This window comes from Felis catus, chromosome B4, assembly GCF_018350175.1.
Source record: "Felis catus isolate Fca126 chromosome B4, F.catus_Fca126_mat1.0, whole genome shotgun sequence".
Lineage (NCBI taxonomy): Eukaryota > Metazoa > Chordata > Mammalia > Carnivora > Felidae > Felis > Felis catus.
Window position 1 is genome coordinate 41,517,808 of NC_058374.1, and position 19,748 is coordinate 41,537,555.

At 53.8% G+C, this 19,748-nt stretch overlaps 1 protein-coding gene across 3 annotated transcripts; it reads left to right on the top strand.

Moving 5' to 3' along the window:
- Positions 1-2,215: 2,215 nt before the first annotated feature.
- On the top strand, positions 2,216-19,590 carry PLEKHG6 (pleckstrin homology and RhoGEF domain containing G6). 3 transcript variants are annotated; one of them, XM_045061287.1, is made up of 16 exons: positions 2,216-2,487; positions 4,322-4,527; positions 5,836-5,991; positions 6,571-6,735; positions 7,088-7,183; positions 7,474-7,524; positions 7,883-8,032; positions 9,204-9,314; positions 9,469-9,618; positions 9,830-9,967; positions 10,266-10,385; positions 10,746-10,878; positions 10,999-11,114; positions 17,671-17,816; positions 18,466-19,161; positions 19,359-19,590. In XM_045061287.1, the coding sequence occupies exons 2-16, from the start codon at positions 4,390-4,392 to the stop codon at positions 19,366-19,368; spliced, it is 2,376 nt and encodes a 791-aa protein (XP_044917222.1). In that variant the 5' UTR covers positions 2,216-2,487; positions 4,322-4,389; the 3' UTR covers positions 19,369-19,590. The 3 variants fall into 3 exon arrangements, with proteins under 3 accessions (XP_044917222.1, XP_044917224.1, XP_006933501.4); XM_006933439.5 differs by lacking the exon at positions 2,216-2,487 and adding an exon at positions 2,677-2,855; XM_045061289.1 differs by lacking the exons at positions 2,216-2,487; positions 19,359-19,590 and adding an exon at positions 2,675-2,855 and having other exon boundaries at positions 18,466-19,165.
- Positions 19,591-19,748: the final 158 nt, after the last annotated feature.

Sequence of the window (19,748 nt, forward strand, 5' to 3'; positions counted from 1 at the left end):
CCCAGATGGCTCCCGCCCTGCCCCGAGAGGTGTGGGCTGGGTAGAGCTCTGAGCTCAAGGGAGTCTCCCTGACCTTCCCGCCTGTGGAGGCAGGGAGAAGGGACATGGAGCCCCACATGCCGCCCCCAGAAGATTACCCTCATGCTCTGAATCCTCAAAGCTCTGGTCTTGGACACACAGACACCTTCTCATCAGCTGTGGGGTGGGGCTGGCAGATACCCTGACAGAGGGTGTCCACACTAAGGGAGAAACTCAGGCTCAGAGGAGGGATAGGACTCAAGCTAGAGATGTGAGGAAAGTCTGGGCCTACCAGGAGGAAAGACAAGCATCCAGTGCCCCTCTCTGGACCAAGGGCCAAGTGCTCCCCAGCACCCCACAGTAGAGGCCAACCCTGCAAACCACCCCCGCCCCACCAAGTCTCTGGGCTTCATTCAGCTCCCTGAGCCCAGTTCCCCCTCAGCCTGTCTGAAGGGGGCTCTCCACAGGGGAACCTCCCACGGGGAAATAGGTGTTGTGAGGGCGAGGACCCGACAAGGCCGGAATAGAGTGGCTAGATCACAGGAGTCCCACCTCCCAGCTCACAGCTTGTGCCCGGCCACACCTCCCGCTTTTAGACTCCAGCTTTTCCTGGGAACCTCTCCTCCCAGAGAGGCTGAAGACAGGCCCCAAGGCAGTGGCGGGTGGAGATTGGATCACTGACTTGAGGGCAGTGAAAGGGTTAACTCTCCTTGTGTCCACTGGGCCAGTCTAGCCAGCTCACCCCAGAGCCCTGTAAGTCCAGACCTGTCTCTGGTGTTCTCTCCATTCCCCTTTCCCTCTTACTCCTCCTTCCACCTCCTTCTGGGAGATTTTGGGAGGAGAAGCCAGGAGCCCTAGGCACCAGCTCTCTCTGGGGTGTCATTTAATACTGCCAGTAATCACCATCTCCTGGTTTATTAGCTGTCTTTCCCTCATGGCTACTCTTGTCATCCCTGAATCTCTGTCTCTTTCTGTCTCTCTGTGTGTGTCTCTCTCTCTGTTTCTGTCTCTCTCTCTCTCTCTCACACACACACACACACACACACACACACACACGGTGTGAATGGAAAAGAATGGGGCTTCTTTCCACTACAGTTCCTGCCCTACTCAGCTCCTCTCCCTAAAACTAATCTTGATCAACTGGGAGGCAGGAAACAGGAGGTAGGACGCAGGGAGCTAGAGGTACTCTTCCAAAACAACAGAGCAATCCCGTAACAGCATGCTCAGAAAAAAGAGAATATTGAAGGAGCAAATATAAGGAGGGTGGATGAAATTAGAAGCCATGGAATGAAAAAGACTTCTCTCCCAAACAAAACGGAATCATTGGAGTAAGGACTAGAACACTTCCAATCATTTATGTGTTTAATATGTCAGAAGAGGGGCGCCTGGGTGGCTCAGTTGGTTAAGCGTCCGACTTCGGCTCAGATCATGATCTCGCGGTCCATGGGTTCAAGCCCCGTGTTGGGCTCTGTGCTGACTGCTCAGAGCCTGGAACCTGTTTCGGATTCTGTGTCTCCCTCTCTCTCTGACCCTCCCCCGTTCATGCTCTGTCTCTCTCTGTCTCAAAAATAAATAAACGTTAAAAAAAAAATATGTCAGAAGGGAGAGAAGAATGGAGACCCTTTCCCCTAGTGATGTAATGAAATTATACTTTTGAAAATGTTTCATGAATTTCAGAATGTTCTACAAATGGAAGGAGTCGTATCCATCGCTGCATAGCTGATCTGTGGGAGGAAAACTGCCCAGCCCCCACCACTACAGGCTCTTTGGCTTCATGATTGTAAGATTATAACGACCCCGCATCCGTGGACACTTCTAATTTCCAATATCCAGCGCTTCAGCCGGGTGATGGGTCACGATTTGGGGATGTGAAAATGTGGTCCTTTCGTGTAATGTCCAGCCAGAGCCCTTGCTGGAACAGTGACCATGTCAGCAGCCACTGCAGGTGCCAGGATGGTCCTTGTGAAACTTGGGATGTGCCTGTGTGCCAGTGAAGTGTGAGGGTGCCCCCATCTGATACCCCTGTCCACCCGCCCCTAGTCCTGGGTGGTGGGAGAAATGCCGGGTCCGGCCTCAGCGGGGCACCAAGTGCCATCCCAGGAGCAAAGGCAAAGTCCAGAGACAGCTTTCGACCCGATGGCCAGGGCAGGCATGTGAGAGATAAGGGTCACACTTTGGACTCAGCCAGAGAACCCGGGCCCCTGTACCCCTTCTACTGGCAGTCCCACTCCCCTGCCCAGTTAAAGGAGGAAGACAAGGCTGGGGGAGGAGGGGATAGCCGGCCACTCGCTGCACCTGAAAGCCAGGTGGGCGCCAAAGATCACTCGGTCCTTACCCTCACCACCGCCTGCCGCGACGCCCAGCCTCGCATTTATGCCTCATTACTCTGGCGCCTCGCAGGGGTCTGGCCGGGAGAGCAGGGCCGGAGGGTGGCGCGCGGTTCCAAGTTGCGCACAGTCCGGGTAGCTGGTGAGTTCGGGTGCGAAGGAGGGAGGGGAGGGGGGGGGGCTGCGCAGTGAGCTCTCCTGGCCCGGGGAGAGGTGGCTGCGTCCCTGGCACGACACCCTCCGTCCCCGGGGCCCCACGGGTGCCCTCGCGGCACAGCCGGTCCAGAGCCCGCGGTGAGAGGGCGGTGCCAGCACGCGTCCCCGCCCCTCTCCCTCCACCTTCCCTCCCAGCCCGGCCCTGTGCTGCCCGGGTCCCGCGGGCCGCTCGGTCCCAGACCCAGGCCTGGCTGCGGGGCTGGCATTGCCGGAGCAGCCGTCTGGCGACCGGGAGCCCCGCGGGCGGGGGGCCGGCGGCGCGGGCGGCGGGCGCCGGGACACCTGCGGGCACAGGTGAGCGGCTGCGAGCCGGACGGACGGGGGCGGGGGGGCGGGGGGCGAGGCTGGCGGCGCGGGGGCGAGAAGGGAAGGGAAGCCCGCGTCAGAGCTCGAAAAGGTCCGGGGGTAGGAAGAGGGAGAGAGAGAGACAGGCAGCCCTTGAAGAGATGATTGTTGGGAGGGGACCTGGGGGACAATGAACGTTTTCCTCCCTTGCTCATAAACCGGAGAAAAGTAAGGAGCTGAGCAGGGGCCTCAGGCCCATCTGGAGGGGCACAAGCAGCTACTTAGAAGGCCTCTGCTCTCCAGGCCCTGCCCACTCGAAGGGTAGGTCCTCTATCCAGGTTTACGGGGAAGTGATGGACCCCCCCCGACCTGGCTCCGGGCTCGGCTCTCTGGAGGTGTTCCCAGAGGCTGGGGAGCACCAAACATACCCTCCTGCCCCTTGCCTCTGTCTGTAAGCCCAGCGGCCTGCTAGCTGTCTTCCCTCACCTCCCTGTCTGTGGCCAGGAGGGTCCAGTCAGGAGTAGGCAAACTTTGAATAAAGGGCCAGAGAGTAAGTATGTCAGACTTGAAGCCTATAGGAACTCTGTCACAACTAGCAATAAAGCAGTGGTAGACAGTTGGAAGGGAGTAAATGTGGCTGTGTTCCACTAAAACTTTACTTAGGGACCTTGAGATTTGAGGGGTTTTTGTTTGTTTGTTTTTTAATTTTTTTTAACGTTTATTTATTTTTGAGACAGAGAGAGACAGAGCATGAGCAGGGGAGGGGCAGAGAGAGGGAGACACAGAATCTGAAACAGGCTCCAGGCTCCGAGCTGTCAGCACAGAGCCCGATGCGGGGCTTGAACTCACAGACCGCGAGATCATGACCTGAGCCGAAGTCGGACGCTTAACCGACTGAACCACCCAGGTGCCCCTTGAGATTTGAGTTTTGTACACTTTTCATGTGTCCTGGAATATTATTCTTCTTTTGATTTTTCTTCCCAACCATTCAAACACGTGAAAAGCATTCTTAGCTTTCGGGCTGTACAAAAACAGTAGGCAGGTGGTTCGTGTCCACTGCCCCCCACCCCGTGTTCTCCCTGCAGCTCTTCCCCGGGCTGGGGGTGGGTGGCTAGGTGCAAAAGAAATACCCCCACTGGAAGGGGGCATCCAGGAAGCCTGGGGACCTGCCTATGGCTCTTGCTCCCAGCTACTCAGGACTACAAGCATCCTTTGAGGCAGATGAGGGAGCCTGTACCCCAAATGTGCATACACGTGAGGAAGGAGACATAGCTCCAAGGGGGCTTCCACCCAGCATGTGGGGTCCTACCCAACTCCACCATGTCACAGGCAGTTATGCCCCCACAATAAGTGACAAGCTCTTGTTCCTTCCTCCCCCACTCCATCATCTTTCCTTCTTCCGTCCCTTGGTCTCCAACCTGGAGCCACCCACTGATCAAGGCTGGCCCTTCCATTTCTCTATTTTCTCTGTGCAGCCTCAGGGGACCCTTTTCTCCTGGACATTGAAGCTATGACCCTTCCGAGGTGACCCAGGAGAGAAAAGATGCAGACCTTTGCTCTTCCAGATGATGGTCCCCTCCAAGGACTTGTGGCCTCCCGCATTGAGACTTATGGGGGCCGGCATCGGCCCACCACCCAGAATCCTGCTGGCAGTCTCTATCCCCGAGGAGGGCCTGTGCTGGTGAGTCCAGGCTGCCCCCAAAATGACCTGGGTGGGGCAGAGGGAGGATACCAAGGCTTTCAGGTCTATCTTGCAGGTTCATGGGCTGCTTTATTCCTGTCCCTCACCCCTACCTTCTTTCCTGGCTTGTGAGGGAGAGGAGGGCAGGGTTGGGCCAGACTCCCAGGACTCCACACCCATCCCAGGCAGATGCGGCAGGTGAGGCAGAGAGCCAGGAGAAGCCAGGTCCTCAGAAGAGGTGCTGTTAGACAGGTCTGAGGCATGGAGGTGAGGGGTGGGGGGTGGTGGAGAGTGGCATGTATCAACCCTTGGGGTTGGTACCTCCCAGACTCCCGCCTCTACCTGGGAGGAGCCTGTGGTCTCCCTGAGACCTGCTCCCTCTGAGTCAGCACTGAAGGAAGAGCAAAGGTTCTGGATGTCCCTACTCTGCAAGCGGGGAGGGGTGCGGAGGCCTGCCTGGGCTTCACCACTGCTCCGCCCTCCTGGCCTGCCTCAAATGCTGACCAAGAAAAGGGGTGTGGAGGCCAAGCAGTGTTTCCCTCAGCCTCCAAGCTATCCCGTCACCTTGAGAACAGTTCTGCTTCCAGCTGGGGTATCCCCTGTCTTACTGGAAGAGGATTTTGCCCTGGGAGACAAGGAGGACGGCTAGGGACTCTCCCAGGCTGAGGGCAGGAAGGGAGACTAGGAAGTACGCAGTGTTAGTCAGGCCACAGGCAGATCAAGGAATGTGACCAGGCCTGCCCCGGGGTGGGGGGTGGGGGGGGGGAGGAGGACGTGTGTGTGGCCAGCGTTTGGTCTCAATCTCTCATGTAGAAGGGCAGCCACTCCCAACTGGAAAGGACACAGGCTGCATGCCCCTGGGGGGGGGGGGGAGGCCACACATGCGTGCTCCCTCATCCCCACATGCAAGGAAAGCTGCGAGGGACCAGAATGCACTGTGCAACGCAAGCCCATGGTACAGGAAGCACGCCTGTGAGTGGGCAGATGCTGGGGGACACACACACCAGAGCCCAGGCGTGTAGGTGCCTGTGCGCCTGCTCTACAGTAGGCCCCCCACTTCTGCCCCTGGGCCCACTAGGGGAGCCAAGCTGGCATGCCCCTGCCCAGCTCCGCTTGGCCTCCCCTGGCAGCAGGTGCTGTGACTCAGGGCGGGAGTGGCTCACATCGAACTGGTTTGAGGGGAGAGGTGAGCCCGCCCTGCCTGCAGCGGTGAGGGACACCGTCTGGAGTCAAGCCCCCACTACCACTCTGGGACTTCTGGGAAAAGGGAGGCCCCTCTAAGAACTTACCCTACTCCTCCTCCTCCAGGATCCCAGCCGCCGACGCTTCCAAGACTACGTCCCCTTTGCCAAGGGTTCTGGCCAGGTCCGAGGCCTGTCTCCCCTGAAGTCGCGAGAGCCAGAGCATGAGAAGAGGCATGGAGGCCATTTGGGGGCTGGCCCACCACACTCCCCCAAACTCAAGGTGAGGGGCCCCTCTTCTCCCATTCCCATGCTCATAGCCAAGCCATGGGGTCCTCCACAGATGGTCAGGGCCAAGAGCATGGCCAGCTCCTCCAAGAAGCTGGATCCGGTTCTGTCTAGAGACCCTCTCAAGGATGCATCTCCAAACCATGCTGCCTCATAAAAATGTTCATTTTAGAGGCAAATGTCAAAATGTTGCCTGAGACCACTGGTTCCCTAGTCCTGTCTGGTCTCCACCCAAAGGTCCCTCTAAAGGGTTCTGCCTCAGAAGGACCCTACAAAGTATCTTTCTGGTCAGAGAGTATCTTTCTGGTCAGACTCCTCTGTCAGGCACCTTTCTGGAGACCAAGGTACGTCTCCATCCGTGTTTCAGCGATGCCCTTTCGCCTGTAATCCCAGCCGGGGTCAACCCCTGTCCCCCAGGCCTCCGTGTCCCCACTCACAGACAGTGCTGCTTGCCACCTCCCATTCTCAGACACACACACACACGCACACATACACGCACATGCAGCCCTCCCCAGACCAGGGGTCTGGGTGCACAGGACATGGCCAGGACTGGTCCCCTTCTTGGCTCTCCCAGGAAGTCCCCAAGGCCCAACAACTGGAGATGAGGCTGCATACATTCAGCATGTTTGGGATGCCCCGCCTGCCCCCTGAGGACCGTCAGCACTGGGAGATAGGAGAGGGCACTGACAGTGGCCTGGTCATTGAGAAGTCCTGGAAGGAGCTGGTGCCTGGGCACAAGGTAGGCCTGGAACACAGTGTTGGTCCCTGTGGTGTCACAGATGCACACATATACCTCCCCTCTGCCCTGGAAGAGAGAAAGGCCTTGGGAAGTGGGGTCACATGGGGAAAGCATTTGGAGACATCTCGTTCTGGGTTCAACTCCTAGTTCTGCCACTGACTAGTGAGACCTTGCTCAAGAATGTAAACCTCTCTGAGCCTCAGTTGGTTCATCTGTCAAATGGGGATAACATCATCTACACACTTGAGGATTAAAAGGTCATCTATGAAGTAGATCTAGTAGCATTGAACAGATGACAGCTGCTGTTCTTGTCATTATTCCCCCAACTGAGCCAGCACTGTCCCTACCCCAGGAGATGAGCCGGGAGCTTTGCCACCAACAGGAAGCACTGTGGGAGCTGCTGACCACCGAGCTGATCTATGTGCGGAAGCTCAAAATCATGACCGACGTGAGCTGCCCCCAGCTCCAACCCAGGCCCCCACCTCAGCCACTTATCCATCTCCCTTGCATTGTCCCCCATTCCCCCAGGCCAAGAAGGGAGGACCATGGCAGAGGGTGGGAGGAAGGTAGGGGTGGGGGACAGGCAGCTGAGAGATCCCCCCCATTGGAGACCTCCCCGGGATCTTAGGAAGAAGGTTAGCAGTGGTAAATCTGGAGGTAGAGACACTTCAGAGGACTAGGCTGGGGTCCCAAAGGTAGAGGTCAGGTGCTGAGACCCTCATCTTTCCCTGCATCCAGCTCCTGGCCGCCGGCCTGCTGAACTTGCAGCGAGTGGGGCTCCTGACCGAGGTGAGTGGGTACTCTGGAGGACCCTCCACACCCCAAGCCCTGAGCCCGCGGAGTGGGAGTGGGCTTGCAGAGAGCCCCACAGGCTGCTGTCCAAATTCTCTGTTTTCTAGGACACCCCCTGCCCTCCCTGGTCCCCTTCCTGCTCTCGACCCCAAGCAGGCTGGCCTCTGCTCTTTTCCGGTGCTCAGCACAGCTGCGCCAATGTGCCAGAGAAATAGAAGGGAAAGCTCCAGCCCCTTCCATCTCTCAGCTCCCCCGCAAGTTTCATCCAAGCTTATGGTTCCTTGCCTGTCCATGGCCAGTGCTGCCTGACAGTGACCTGCCAAGGCTTGTGGCTAAGCTCTGCTCCCTCCTCCAGGTATCAGCTGAGACCCTGTTTGGAAATGTCCCCAGCCTGATTCGAGTCCACAAGAGATTTTGGGAGGAGGTGCTGGGGCCCACCCTGGGGGAGGCTCGAGCCTCAGGCCAGCCTCTGGACCCTGTCAGTCTACAAGACGGCTTCTTGACGGTGAGGCATGGCGAAGGGCCACGTGTGGCTGGGGCGGGCCTGGGAAAGCCCAGAGAGATCCTGTCTTCAGGATCAGCCTGTGCCACTCAAACCCTTCTGGGAGTTGGGAGAGTCTGAGGGCACGCCCCCACCCCCAGAATATCACCTCACCTCCTGCCCTTCATTCCACCGATACGACCTCTGTCCCAAAAGTTCTTTGGTCTTTTGGTGACTCTTTTGAAATGAAATGCAGCTATCTCAGAGAAGGGTTCCACTGAAATCTCTTAACTATACAATCTTACTTCTTGTCCAGAAAGCCTCTGACAAACAGCTGCGAGAAGAATGGGGCCGAAGCAAGGCATCCCCTGGGCAACTGGCTGGGGGTGGGGGTGGGGGGGTATAAAAGGCCACAGGGCATCCAGAGCATGGAGAAATGTAATAAGAAAGCAAGAGCCCTGGGGTGCCTGGGTGGCTCAGTCGGTTGAGCGTCTGACTTCGGCTCAGGTCATGATCTCACAGCTTGTGAGTTTGAGCCCCATGTTGGGCTCTGTGCTGACAGCTCAGAGCCTGGAGTCTGCTTCAGATTCTGTGTCCTTCTCTTGCTGTGCCCTTCCCTCACTCATGCTCTGTCTCTCTTTCAAGAATAAATAAAACATTAAAAAATTTAAAAAAAAAAAGAAAGAAACAAAGCAAGGGGCCTGGGGTCGGACTTTCTTCCACGGTGTTACCCAATCAAGAAAATGTGGGCCTTGCAGAGCCAGAATATGGGAGAGAGGTGGGGAGACAGTCTGCTGGGAGCCATTGGTACCCCCTTCCATAGGAATAGGGCTTCTGGGCAAGCCTCAGGTCACTACCCACCTCTGTGTGAAACGAGACCTGCTGTGTCCTGAAAACATTCCAGCTGAATTATTGATGACAGGAGAGTCCGTCCAGAGAAGCAGGGTACTGTAGGGGCTGTGCATGGGAGCTCAGAGAGTGGCCATGGGTCAGCCTCCTGGGATCTCAGTTTCTCCCTGGAACCCAGAGGGAGGGGCTGGCAGTCACGGGGGAGAGCGTCATGGGGGGTAGGGATTGGCACCAACTGGACTAAGGGTCGGTGGGAGGCTCTCTCCTCCGTGCTCCCCGTGTTCTGCAGCTGGAGCCTGTATTTCATGACCTTCTTCCCCCTGCCTGCCCGTATCTGTCCCCTCAGTTCAGCCAGCGGTTCCAGCCCTATGTCCAATACTGCCTGCAAGTGAAGCAGACCATGGCTTACGCCCAGGAACAGCAAGACACCAATCCTCTCTTCCATTCCTTTGTGCAGGTGGGAGAGAGGGCGCCTGGGAAGGGGGCTGGGGTGGACCTGGAACAACCAGATCATCCGGCATCTCCAGCTGGGTCCAAAGCTGAGTCCGGCGATAGAATGGGGCGGCAAGGGGCCTTCAGACTCCTGACCCCCTGCCCTCCTCTGCTGGCAGTGGTGTGAGAAGCACAAGCGCTCGGGGAGGCAGATGCTGGGCGACCTGCTCATCAAGCCCCACCAGCGCATCACCAAGTACCCGCTGCTGCTCCAGGCTGTGCTTAAGAGGAGCCCTGAGGCACGTGCCCGGGAGGGCCTGAGCGCCATGGTATGTGGCCTGGCAGGGCCGTGCCTTGGGCACTGGGGGCTGGTGTGTGGGAACTGATTTCCAGGAACTCTTAAGGCTCTTAAGGGTCTCTTTCCTCATACGTACGTGCCAGTGTGGCACCGACCAGCCGCCTGGGTTGTCATTGGTGGGGTGAGATGTACGGGGTAAGGAGGTGAGCTGTTCCTTCTTCCACACCCCGCCCGTCACCTAGATTGCCGCTGTGGAGTCATTCCTGCGATACGTCAATAAACAGGTGCGCCAAGGGGAAGAGCAGGAGAGCTTGGTGGCTGCAGCCCAACGCATTGGGCCCTACGAAGTGCTGGAGCCATCCAGCGAGGAGGTGGAGAAGGTGAGGGAGGGCAGGGGGGAGGGGGCTCAGCAAAACAAGGTCCCTGGGAAAGAAGATGAAGCAGAGGCCTGGAGGCTAAGGGGCAGAGGTGGCACAGAGGGCCCGTGCCCACCATTGCTTCGCCATGAGGAGGGGCTGAGGGTCAGAGTTCTAAAGAGTGAAAAGGAATTACTGGCCGCTTCCTCTCCCTCCAAGAAGGCGAGGATGAGGGGAGAAGGTGCTGGTGATAGAACAAAGACCCATGGTGGCTGGGAGGGGGAGGGGGAGGCAGTGATCCTCTCCGCGCTGTGTCCCTCAGAACCTGCGTCCATTCTGCACCCTGGACCTGATGTCGCCCATGCTGGGGGTGGCTCCCGAACACACCAGGCAGCTGCTGCTGGAGGGACCTGTGCGAGTGAAGGAGGGGCGAGAAGGGAAGGTGAGGGGCTACGGGGAAGACCGGAGAAGACGGCCGGTAGACTGAAAAGAAGGGAGGGGTGCCAAGACACAGGATAAGAGTCAGAAAAGCTGGAATTGGGCAAAGAGATGTTTGTGTGTCTGTGTGTGTTGAGAAGGGGACGTGCTGTGGCTCAGCTCTGCTTGTCTGTACACCCCTGAATCAGCCTGTAAGACAAGAGATGGGACCAAAGTGACACCCCTTCCAGCTCTAGCGTTCCACGGTTCTGTCCCTTGTGCACATGTGCACCCATGCACGCACACCATGCAGGAGCCCCAGTCCATGTGCCACCCTTCCCCTGCTCCAGCTGACCCTTGTCTCTCTCTGACACCTGCCTCCCAGCTGGATGTGCACCTGTTCCTCTTCTCTGATGTGCTGCTGGTGACCAAGCCCCAACGCAAGGCAGACAAAGCCAAGGTTATCCGTCCCCCACTCATGCTGGAGAAGCTTGTGTGCCGACCACTCCGAGACCCTAGTATGTCTCTCCTGAGGGGACACTTTCCTTCTCCTTTCCTCTTGGCAAGGGGAAGGAGCAGTCAGGTTGGGGATCAAATATGGTCTAGCCCTTGAGCAGACCTTCACCTCCTCTACCCAGACAGCTTCCTGGTGATCCATCTCACTGAATTCCAGTGTGTCTCCAGTGCCCTCGTTGTGCACTGTCCCAATGCTGCAGACCGTGCCCGGTGGCTAGAGAAGACCCAGAAGGCCCAGGTATGTGAAAGCCAGGAGTAGAGAGCAGGGAGGGGCCCTCGGAGGTCAGAAAAGGGAGCACAAGAGGGAGGGAGGAAGAGAAAGAGGCTGAGGTGGATGCAGGTTCAGTCTGGTTTGGGCCCTCAGGAGGGAGACACAGCCTTGACAAGAGCATGAAAGAAAGCCTTTGGCCAGCTACTGTGCCAGTCACTGGGAGAGCCCAAGACAGCATCCCCTAAAGGCTTTTGTACCCTGAAACCATGATCTTCTGAACTTCATGTTCCGTTCAACATTAATGGAGCACTTGCTGGGTGCTAGGGAATCAGAAAAGAATAAAACACCACACCCCCCCCCCCACCTCGGAATATGCACTGCAGCCTAGCTGGACAAATTAGTGTACAAATAATAGAAACATAGAATGGAACTATGTTCCATTAGGGTACAAATTATATTAATGTACAGATAATAGAAAACACAGAATGGAACTATGACCAAGAAGGGAGTAATTCATTCTGTCTGGTGTGTTGGTTGGGAAAGGGGACATTGCAGAGGGAGGTCTGCTGAGATACTTTCACAGAGAGGCTATTGTCTGAGCCCTGTTTGGAGGGATATCTAGGAGTTCGTGAGGAGAACAAGGATGGGAAGGAAAGTTATTCCAGATGGAGAAGCAGATTGTGCAAATGTGGGAAACATGAGACTGTGTGTGTGTTGAGAAAACCACTGGCCTCATAGTTGATATTACCAGGACAGAGCAGGCATAGTGGCAGAGAGGCCAGGGGGTAGGTACTACCAGCTCATGTCTACTACTGGGTGCTATGCTAAGGAACTTGAACTTTGTCCTATCGATGACAAGGATCGAGAGAAGGTGTTTAACAGGGCAGATTCATGTGATAAAAGCTAGAGGAATTCAAAAGACCCAAATGGAGCTGTACTAGTTACCATAAACTTAATGGCTTAAAGCAACAGAAACATTGTCTCACCGTTCTGGAGGCCAGATGTTGGTCGCCTCTTCCAGCTTCTGGTAGCTTCTGGTGTTCCTTAGCTCATGACTGCCTCACTCCAGTCTCTGCCTCTGTCTTCATGTGGCCTTCCTCTCGGTCTGTCTCTGTGTACAAATCTCCCTTTCCTGTCTCTTGTACAGACACCCTAAATCCAGGATAATCTCATCTTGAGATCCTTAACTGAAGATCTTTACACATCTGCAAAGACCCCTCTTCCAAGTAAGGTCACATTTACAGGTTCTGGGGGTGAGGACCTAGACGTATCTTTCTGGAGCCTCTATTCAACCCACCATAGGAGCAGAATGGCCAAAAAGTAAAGATTTGAATTGGCCTTTTAAGGATAGGGAAGACCAGGAACAAAAGAATCAAGGGAGCAACTGGGTTGGATTATTTTGGGGACAGTGACCACATCTGTCTAAGTCTGAGCCAAGGGTTTATGTGAACAAGCGAGGAGAGGCCAGGTTTTACAGGACCCCAAAAGCTACAGAAGAGGGCAGATGGGACAAGGTTGAATTGAATTGGGTTGACAAGAGAGAGCCACCATAGATTCTTGAACAAGGGAATGCCACGGTGAAATCAGTGTGTTCATCTTGAATTGATAGCTGGCAGCGTGATAGGTGGGCTGGAGGCAAGAGAGATTGGTGGCAGGAGATTTACTGTACTAGTTTGAGTGTGAAATATTGAGGTTTAGTGTCATATTCTTAGGGACATGTTGCAAAAAAGGGGGAAAAGTTGGAGGGGGGCAGGTTAGAGAAAGGAGCTAGAGAAGGAAGAGAAGCCTTTGGGAGACTGTGATTAAAAACCTATATTGAGGGGCGCCTGGGTGGCTCAGTCGGTTAAGCATCCGACTTCAGCTCAGGTCACAATCTCGCGGTCCGTGAGTTCGAGCCCCGCGTCAGGCTCTGGGCTGATGGCTCAGAGCCTGGAGCCTGCTTCCGATTCTGTGTCTCCCTCTCTCTCTGCCCCTCCCCCATTCATGCTCTGTCTCTGTCTCAAAAATAAATAAACGTTAAAAAAAATAAAAATAAATTTTATTTAAAAAAAATAAAAAAATAATAAAAACCTATATTGAATGCAAGAAACTCCAGGTTCAGACACCAGTTCTACCTCTTCCTAGCTGGGTGGCCTTAGGTGAGTTATGTGGTCCGCTGAGTTTCCATTTCTTCACCTGCAAAATGGACATAAATAATGGCAGTCCTTGCCTCATAGAGAGGAGCCCAAAAAATCATTCTTTTTTTAAATATTTTTTTTGACATTTTTATTTATTTTTGATAGACAATGAGAGACAGAGCACAAACGGGGGAGGGGCAGAGAGAGAAGGAGACACAGAATCTGAAGCAGGCTCCAGGCTCCACACTGTCAGCACAGAGCCTGATGGCAGGGCTCGAACTCACCAACCGTGAGATCATGACCTGAGCCGAAGTTGGACACTTAACCAATTGAGCCACCCAGGCGCCCCAAGAAGTCATTCTGATTAAGCAAGGCAGCATGCTACCAGCTCTAGGTAGATGCACCCGAATGCAGGTCACAGATTAGGGAGGACAAAGGATGATTTCCCCTTTGAAAGACAGCTTTGGCAGCCCCCTCTGTGTGAAATGAAATCAATACAAAGAGAGAAACCTGTTGGGTTGGTTGTTGCTTCCTGGGAGGGGTGGGTCTAGAGCAGTAGTAACTTTTAAACAGAAGCACTTTGAAAGTGATGTGGTGGGGGCTAGGCAAGTGGACATACCTCAGGGACTCTGGGAAGTGTAGAACACAGCCCTGGGGTTCAGGTGGGGACAAAGGATGAACTATGAAAGTTGCTAAGAGAGTAGATCTTAAAAGTTAGTTAACACAAGAGAAAAAAAAATTTTTTTGTGAAACATATGGTGACAGATGTTAACTAGACTTACCAAGGTGATTATTTCATTATACAAATGTTGAATCATTACACTGCACACCTGAAGGTAATATAACGTTATGTCAATTATACTTCAATTACCAAAAAAAAAAAGGGCATTTTGAACAAAGCAAGAAATCTTAATGTAGACTGTTTCTAAAGAATGCAACCTCATTATTTTTACAGTTAAAATCAAATTAGTGGTTCTCATAGGGGTTGCTTTAATGAATAGATAGTAATGATTTGTCCTTGGCACATTAGGTAATTAAGGCTTCTGGAACTTTTGAAAATGTGTGAAAATAGTCTTGCTCTTTAAATAATTTTAAGCATTCTTCCTGAAATCTTATCTATATTATCATATCATAATGTGGAGAGCTTATTTAAGAAAAGAAAATCCAGAACTTAGTCTCTGTTTAGTGTATTAAAAACCATGAATTAGGAGAATAGAAAGTAAATATGAGGATTTTGCCATTAAAAAAAAAGGCATGAAATAAGAATTAAAGACGGAACCTCAAGATCTTGTGTCTTACAACCCTGTAGGACTGCCACTTCCTTGAATACCTGAAACAAGCCACAGGGCTCCCCAAGGCACCAGGTGGGGGGCCCTCACAGGAGGCCCTTTCCTTCACCACCCCACTGTCAGAATTCTGTCTTCTTCCTTTGGTTCTCAGTCCCAAAATGACACCCCCCTCCTGCCTCCCTTTAGAACCCCCAAGGGACCACTACAAACTATTGGGATTTTATTCAAACTAATTTACCTCAGGCAGTCTCACTCCTGGCTAACAGAGGAAAGGAGGTCACTTCTGATACATAACCAAGCAGTGCACAAGCTCCTTGGCCTCCCTTAGCAAAACAAAGAACACTGAAACTGAAATTAGTTTGTCCTGCTATTGTTTCACACTGAATTCGTAAAGAAAACTGCTCTCTATTGCCATCAGCCTTTGTAAACTGATAAAGGCAGTGGAATATCTATTGGTCCCCTTGATAGAGCAACCACCCAAGGGTGGGACTGTTGCTTTCTCCCCCTCACAGAAATGTAGATGTAGATTTATTCCCTGCAGCTCTAGCCAGGGCAGCTTAAACTTTTAGGGAAAAAAAAATTTTAGCTTCTCTAGGGAAGACAGACTAAATCCTGGGAAATGCCCATGATTAGGGACTGGGAAGAGGAAAAAGGAACCAGTGACAGGAACAGAAAAAGCTGTCAGAGACAGAGGTCAAAAAATGAATGGCAGGAGGCTGAAGCAGGCTGCTAAGGTAATAGCCAGAGCCCAGCTCTCACCTGTTATCTGTGTTCTTGCAGGGGTTATGTCATCTCTCCAAGCCCAGTCCCCATCTGGGGAATTGCAGTGATAGTGGGCACAGTCATGCAGGAGAGATGGGACAATTATTGTTGCTGCTTGGCATGAGGCCCAGCACTTAATGGGCGCTCCATAAATGTTTGTAATTATCATTAGAAGAAGGAGGTGGTCAGTGGCGCCGGGGCGGGGCTAGGTGCTGACTAGGGAAAGGCCTCACAGCTGCTCAGAGTTCGTGGGCACTTTGAGAGATCTGTGTTAGTCCTTTGAGAGATCTGTGTTAGTCCACTTGGGGAACTTTGGGAGGAGCAGATGAATCTAGGAGCAACCCCAGAGGCAGTGGGGAGAAGAGGTGTTTCCTCTCAAGGCTTATGTCTTCCACCAGGGCAAAGAAAGAAGAATCATGCTGGGGGAGCCCTCCCTTCCTCTTCTCAGCTTTGTAGAGGAGCCACATTTTCGCTCAGGCACCGATTTCCTCTTCCCTTCCCAACCTGATTCTCCTCTTACCCAAGCTGAGAAGATCCTCCCAGGGTTGCTGGAGAAGCTTTGGGGTGTCTGGGGGGGACTTCAAACAGCCCCATTCCCTGATGCCTCAGGTCCCCTCCCTCCCTGCTTTTTCCTAGGGTTGGGCCAGGGGCAACTGCCAGGGGCACGTTTAGTGGAGATACTTGTATTAGCTGTTCCTTACAAACCCCACCCCTTCCTCCCAGTTCTTTCCTTCCCCACACCATCCTATCCTGGACTTCCCAAACACTCCATTGAACTTGGGTCATGTGGAGCCAAGGGCAGGTCATCTCAGCCCAACAAGCAGGCTGCTCCACTCCACCCTGGCCCCAAGAACAACCCCACCCAGCATCCTTGCTTCTTGTTCCGTCCCACATTGGAGATGAGGGAGGAGGTCACAGGACCTGGCCCTGGTGTGCTGGTTCTCTGCACCCAGGTACCATCATCCCTTGCTTTGGCCAACTGACTAGTCTTATGAGACTGCTAAGAATCTTTGCACTGCTTTGTCACTCACAGGACTGAGGGACTGGAGAGCCAGAGAAAGGAAACTTGCAATATAAACCTGATGTCATTTTCCTATCCCTGTTCATCCATTTCTCCAACATGTCTATTGTCCTGAACCAGCTACCCCTGTGTTTCTGGAGAGGCTTTGGGAAGGTCCAGGTGTCCAAGAGTTGCTGGTTCAGATACCTAAGCTGGAGAGATAATCAAAATATTTAACCACCAGTATGGCATGGCCATCATCCAATTAGAGTGGAGCATCTTGGGAGCTTGGGAGTGTGCTAGAGGTCCCCTGCTGTGCCACATGTTATCACTGGATCTTGAAGGATGGGGTTACCAGTCCTAAGGAAAGGAGGCAGGAGGCTTGGACAGCAGCCCTTTGCTTACCAGCATGGAAGTACTCCAATATTTTAACAATGATATGGCCATACCAGTGAGTACTGATACCAGCACTGCCCGCAGCTGCCACCAGGACCTCCCTTTGCCCAGCCTGTGCCTTCAACCTGTCTGTGGGTTCTGCTGCCTTCCCTCCCCCTCCCCAAGCAAATGTCCTTTAGCAGCTCTGCCCTTTAAGGCTGCCCTTGAAAGTCAATGTAGTTCCTGAACCAGGACTCAAAGAGAAGGCCCAGTCCCAGTTCTGCTTCTCTTCTCGTGGGACTTGAGCAAGTCCCTTTGTCTCTCTAAGTCTTGTTTTCTCATCTGTAAAATGGGCTAATATCCATGCTTTCCAACCTACAGGGTGATGGTGTGTATCAAATGATCACATGCATGTGGAGGTGCCCTGTAAGGTGCTTCTCAGATGTCACGATTTTGTTCTGAGGGCACCTGTGTGAAAACTTTGAGGGAAGAAGACAGAAAATACAGTGTATCCTCCTCCATTCCTCTTGGGACGGTCTTGCTTTCATCTCTGAAGGACAGCAGAGGACAAAACCTGACCCTGCCCACCCTGGCACGCAGGAGAAGGAGTAACTTGAGGGCCCACCACCATTTAGAACACTTATACCACCATCACCATATATCAGGGAGGGCTTCCTGAAGGAGGGAAGAGATTGGATAGAGGGCTTAACAAGGGGGCATAAGAAGCAGGAAGAACCGTACAAGCAGGAAAGGGGGTCTTCTGTTCACCTCACCCACCCCCAGAGCCAGTTGGAGGGTTCCATTCCTGGCGCCATCCCACTCTCTTTTGCCCCATGACCTTGGCAGTTACTTATCCCGAGTCTCCATTTTTCCCTAGTAAAGTAGGAGTAACAAATAATATCTGCCTCATAGCCTTCATAATATAGTCATAATCTGTGAAGATTAAATGAAATAATATGTATGTAAAGCACTTAGCACATGGGTGACGTACAGCAAGTCTCAATAAATGAGAGCTCTTAATGAAAGTATGCCCACCCCAGATCACCCTGCAAAAGCTGAAGACAGAGGAGTATGTCCAACAGAAGAGGGAGCTCCTAGCTCTCTATCGGAACCAGGACCGGGAGGCCCCACGCACCAGGCCCTCCTCACCTTCCCCAGAGGACTCTCAGAGCAGCGCAGAAGGGAGGTAAGACCCACAGGGACCACAAGTCTCTCAAAGTAGGGGGACTGCAGGCAGGGAGAGAGGGGAGAGGAACCCACACAGCAGAGAAGTGGCAACACAGCTTCTGGGGACATTGGAAATAGACAGAGGAACCCAGGCTACTGGTTAGAGTGGAACAGGTTGGCACTAGTCAACAGTTGCCAGGGTGACAGAAACAGACACAAGAGACGCAAGCTCCTTGAGAGGAGCAGACTCCCCAGGCCAGGGATGGAGAGTGAGAGCCAGTATGGGATTTGCAGAATGTCGCAGCTGCAAGGATCCAGAGAGGGCGAGAGGTTCGTTCACAGGAACACATCTGTTCAGCAGCATGGTTAAGGAGAAGAAAGATCCATCACTGGGGGATTGCCTCAGGGGAGCTCAGGAACCCTTCAGCAGATAGCTGAGCACCTGCTTGGTACAAGGTCCTGGGCCAGGTGCTGTGGCTAAAATACCTTAGAGGAGCTTACAGTCTAGCCAGCAAGATGAGAAAATAATCGTGCAGTGTAAAGGTGGTACCGAAGTAAGTTTGGAGGAGGGGCTGTTTCTGGATAGGAAGATCAAGGGAAAATTCCTGCACTTGAACTTGACCCCTCAGCACCCGACTCTGACCATTTACTCTTCCTATAAATTGTAGGACTCCAGAGTTCTCAACCGTCATCCCCCAGCTGGTGGTGACAGAAGACGTGGATGAAGAGCCTCTGTTGGTACCAGATGATACTTCAGACTCTGGCTATGGGACCCTGATCCCAGGCTCCCCCAAGGGGCCCCATTCTGTGAGCCGTCTACGCCCACAGGCCCTTCGGCGTGACCCTCGTCTCACCTTCTCCACCCTGGACCTCCGAGATGTTCCTTTGCGCCCTCATCCTCCCAACCCCCAAGCCCCCCAACGCCAAAGCGCCCCTGAACTGCCAGGGGAAGGTATCCGAAGAGGAAGCAGCCTTCCCAGGCGAGATCCACCAACCTGGTCTGAAGAAGAAGACGGGACCTCAGTAGATGGGAATGTGGTAGCAGAAACGCTGCATAGGGCCCGACTTCGGAGACAGCTCCCCCCATCCCCAACCCACACTGACTCTGCTGGGGAAAGCCCCTGGGAGTCCTCAGGGGATGAAGAAGAAGGGCCCCTCTTCCTGAGACCTGACTGCACCCCCTCCCCTCGCCCTCTCCGGGCTGAGGACATGCTCAGAGAGATCCGGGAAGAACTGGCCAGCCAGAGGATTGAGGGCATCCCCGAGCCTCGGAGGAACAACAGGCCTCAGAAGCTGACCCAGGTCCAACTGCGGAGAATGCGTGGGCCCCACATCATTCAGCTGGACACCCCCCTGTCCACATCGTAAGTGCTGAAGGGAAGGTGGCCTGGGAGGGGGCGGAGAAGCCAGTATGGAGTGAGAGGGGTACCAAAGATGTCAGTGGGGACAGAGTATAGAAGGAGGGCAATACCGGAGCAGGGGCCATGGCAAGGAAGGGTACTTAGCCTCACTCTTCACCCCACATCTGACTTTGCCTAACACCCACCTCCTTTCTTTTCAGAGAGGTGTGAAGAACACTCAGGACCTTTGGCATTTCTCCCGGAGGAAATCTCTCCCCACGAGTGCTGGTCACCACCCCACCCCTGGACTCTACCTCAAGGACCACACTTCCCAATAAGAAGCCTGGCCCGGGCACCATGCCCTTCCTGCTCTGAGGGCTTTGGGATCAAGTGCTGTACATTTTTGTACCATAGACATACCAGAGCCCCACATAAAGTTGTACATAAAAATGACCGCCTGGTCATTACTAGATAAGGGTGGGAAGAAAGAGAACCTGATGAGGAAGGGGTCAGAGAGTGAGCACAGGCTGCTCCTTTGTCGGCTGGTATCATGGTGGTGGGGTACCTGGCCCAAGCTCAGGGCTTTTCCCAGCCCACCCCCATCAGGATCG